Source organism: Anneissia japonica, unplaced genomic scaffold (genome assembly GCF_011630105.1).
Source record: "Anneissia japonica isolate Jap-2015-1 unplaced genomic scaffold, ASM1163010v1 scaffold288095_len80955_cov110, whole genome shotgun sequence".
Taxonomy (NCBI): domain Eukaryota; kingdom Metazoa; phylum Echinodermata; class Crinoidea; order Comatulida; family Comatulidae; genus Anneissia; species Anneissia japonica.
In genome coordinates this window covers 16,447-18,740 of record NW_022710246.1, presented here as the reverse complement: position 1 = coordinate 18,740, position 2,294 = coordinate 16,447, and the positions used below count along the sequence as shown (strand labels likewise).

The 2,294-nt window shown below is 34.4% G+C and overlaps 2 protein-coding genes across 5 annotated transcripts in view; both read left to right on the top strand.

Moving 5' to 3' along the window:
• LOC117106973 overlaps window positions 1–860 on the top strand; it is a 23,418-nt gene extending 22,558 nt beyond the window's left edge. For all 4 annotated transcript variants that reach the window (XM_033248490.1, XM_033248492.1, XM_033248488.1 and 1 more), the window contains exon 3: window positions 730–860. The gene's annotated coding sequence lies outside the window, so the exon portion shown is untranslated. The remainder of the gene's footprint in view (window positions 1–729) is intronic.
• The window catches only part of LOC117106974 (mitogen-activated protein kinase kinase kinase 12-like), a 4,245-nt gene extending 3,193 nt beyond the window's left edge, over window positions 1–1,052 (top strand). Inside the window, exon 2 of the mRNA XM_033248493.1 lies at window positions 730–1,052. Within this exon, the coding sequence (XP_033104384.1) occupies window positions 730–1,052 (323 nt within the window). The remainder of the gene's footprint in view (window positions 1–729) is intronic.
• Window positions 1,053–2,294: the final 1,242 nt, after the last annotated feature.

The following is a 2,294-nucleotide window of genomic DNA, read 5'->3' as shown; positions in this document are numbered from 1 at the left end:
ATGTGTATAAGAGACAGATGTAGGGACGTTTAATATATATTCTTAAAATTCTGCCTTTGAAAATATGTCAAGCCCACCAAGCCCGAAGCTTAATGCTGGTGGTTTACAGTGTTTTTAGATATTTAGGAAGCCTAAGATATGGTGTAAAATTCAATGAGGAAAAAAAATCTGTATTTGTAATCTTTTAACTTGGAAATTTTGGTTTGGGTCCCTGGAAACCAGGGACAGTCGTCAGCGAGTGGGACTTAATTAGACACATTACTGAGAGAAACAAACTCTCATTGTAATAATAACATTAATCGATAATCATCAAACTAATCATTTGAACTTAATTAAACTAAACTAAAACTAAATATTTGTTAATAATTTTTGTGGTACGTTTGCATTTGTTTTGGTATTTCTTCTCTGTTGTTAAGCGCCTCGAGGTTGTGTCAACGTGAGGCGCTATATAAATCCAGAATGATTATTATTATTATTATTTTTATTATTTAATATTATTTATTATTATTATTATTATTATTATTATTTGAGATGGTTATCCGAGGCCGGAGTCCAACGACTTAACCAACGCTAGCCATTTGAACTGGGGACTAGGCGGCACAAGAGGCAGAAACAATACATCTCAGCCAATTGCTATGACATATGTATATGATGGAAAAACTATTTTACTACTGGCAATTAAATAGTTTATTATTCATAATAACACAGGTCATATTGTTTGCATTCTAGAAAACCATCAATACGATCTCCAACCAAATTTCCCAGAGATGACTCTTCGGATGGAAATGATGGCAGAAATAGCATCTCGTCTAAAACATAAATCTAAATGGAGGAATTTTGCAGTAAACCATCTTCATATCACTAGTGATGTCTGCGATGATCTGGAAAAAGAGGAACCATATTGTGAGCGCGTGTGTGCCGTACTTCGTAAATGGTTAATGAGGGAAGGCCAGAAAGGGACAGTTGGTAGACTGGCCAATCATTTGAAAGATTTTCGTCAGTTTGACCCTTTAGGGTATAAGTACTTATGTGAACTTTCACCAAATTCATAGCTTGTACTACGTACCTTTATTTTAATGTACTTGAATTAACAAATGGTTTTTTTTTAATACAGTTGTTATAACCAGCCACTACTGTCTGTAATATAATATGAAAAAAAGTCAAAACCCTGCAAAAATGAATTTCAAAATTGAATTGTTTATTAAAAAATGAAACAGATTTTTTTTTTTTAATGGACCCTTCCAGAAGCGACATTCAAACTTAACGGACCAATCGGAACAGAGCAAGGTATACGAGATTGTCTATCAACCACACGTGTTGTCTCACAATCGCACATGTTTTTGAGTGTGTTTTTAAAGGGGTGGGGCTAAGCGGAGAGGCCCATTCAGTTTTCACTGATTTGATTTTTTTGAATAAAATCTTTATCTTGATGACCAACCAATTTAAGGACTAATGTAATTACTATAATATATTACTTATGCCTTTTAAGTGGTTAAAATTGTTTTTAATTCTATTTTAAAAATTGAAAGCTAACATTTGTTACATAATAGAGAGCTCTGGATTAGTACGACGACGCTACACTAGAACAAAATTACTCAGGCGTGACCGTCCTACCAGGCTTCCTACGTTCTCTGCATACGACGTAGATTTGGCCAAATTGCGTCGTAGAATCCATGCAACGATGAGAGCTTAACGTTGACGCATGCGCAGATGACTTTTAGTGACGTCATTACGTTCTACGTCCTATCGTCTTCGTGCAATCGAAAGCACCCTAGTATACAAAGTAGGAAATCGAAATTTTGAAGTAAATTTTAAGTTTTTTTAGCTCATGACAGAGTTGTTCAATCTTTAATGTACATTAGTTAGGAAATTCCTGTTTTCACTGCCAGGTTTTGTATTTATGTATGTGTATGGAAATATTGATAATCAATTATAATTAACTTGTTAACCATAATAAATAATTAACAGCACAATTGTAGCACAGATCGTTCTTTGGTACAAAACAGACTATACAGGGCGAGTTTCATTCGATGCTTCAGTCTAGTCTCAGGGGGCGCAAAACAGACTGCAGCGCGAGTTTTATTAGATGCTTCAAGTCTAGTCTCAGAGGTAGCGATCTTACTGTTCAACTTAAACACTTGCACCTACCCTGAAAAAAAAAATCTTTAACAACAACTTTTACTTATATATGTAAACCTTAATCTCGTTCTATCTGTACAAAATGGGTGCCATGAATTTTTAGTGTTTTGCATTCATAGTTATTATAGTAAAGCACGATTTTTCAGTTCTTGGAA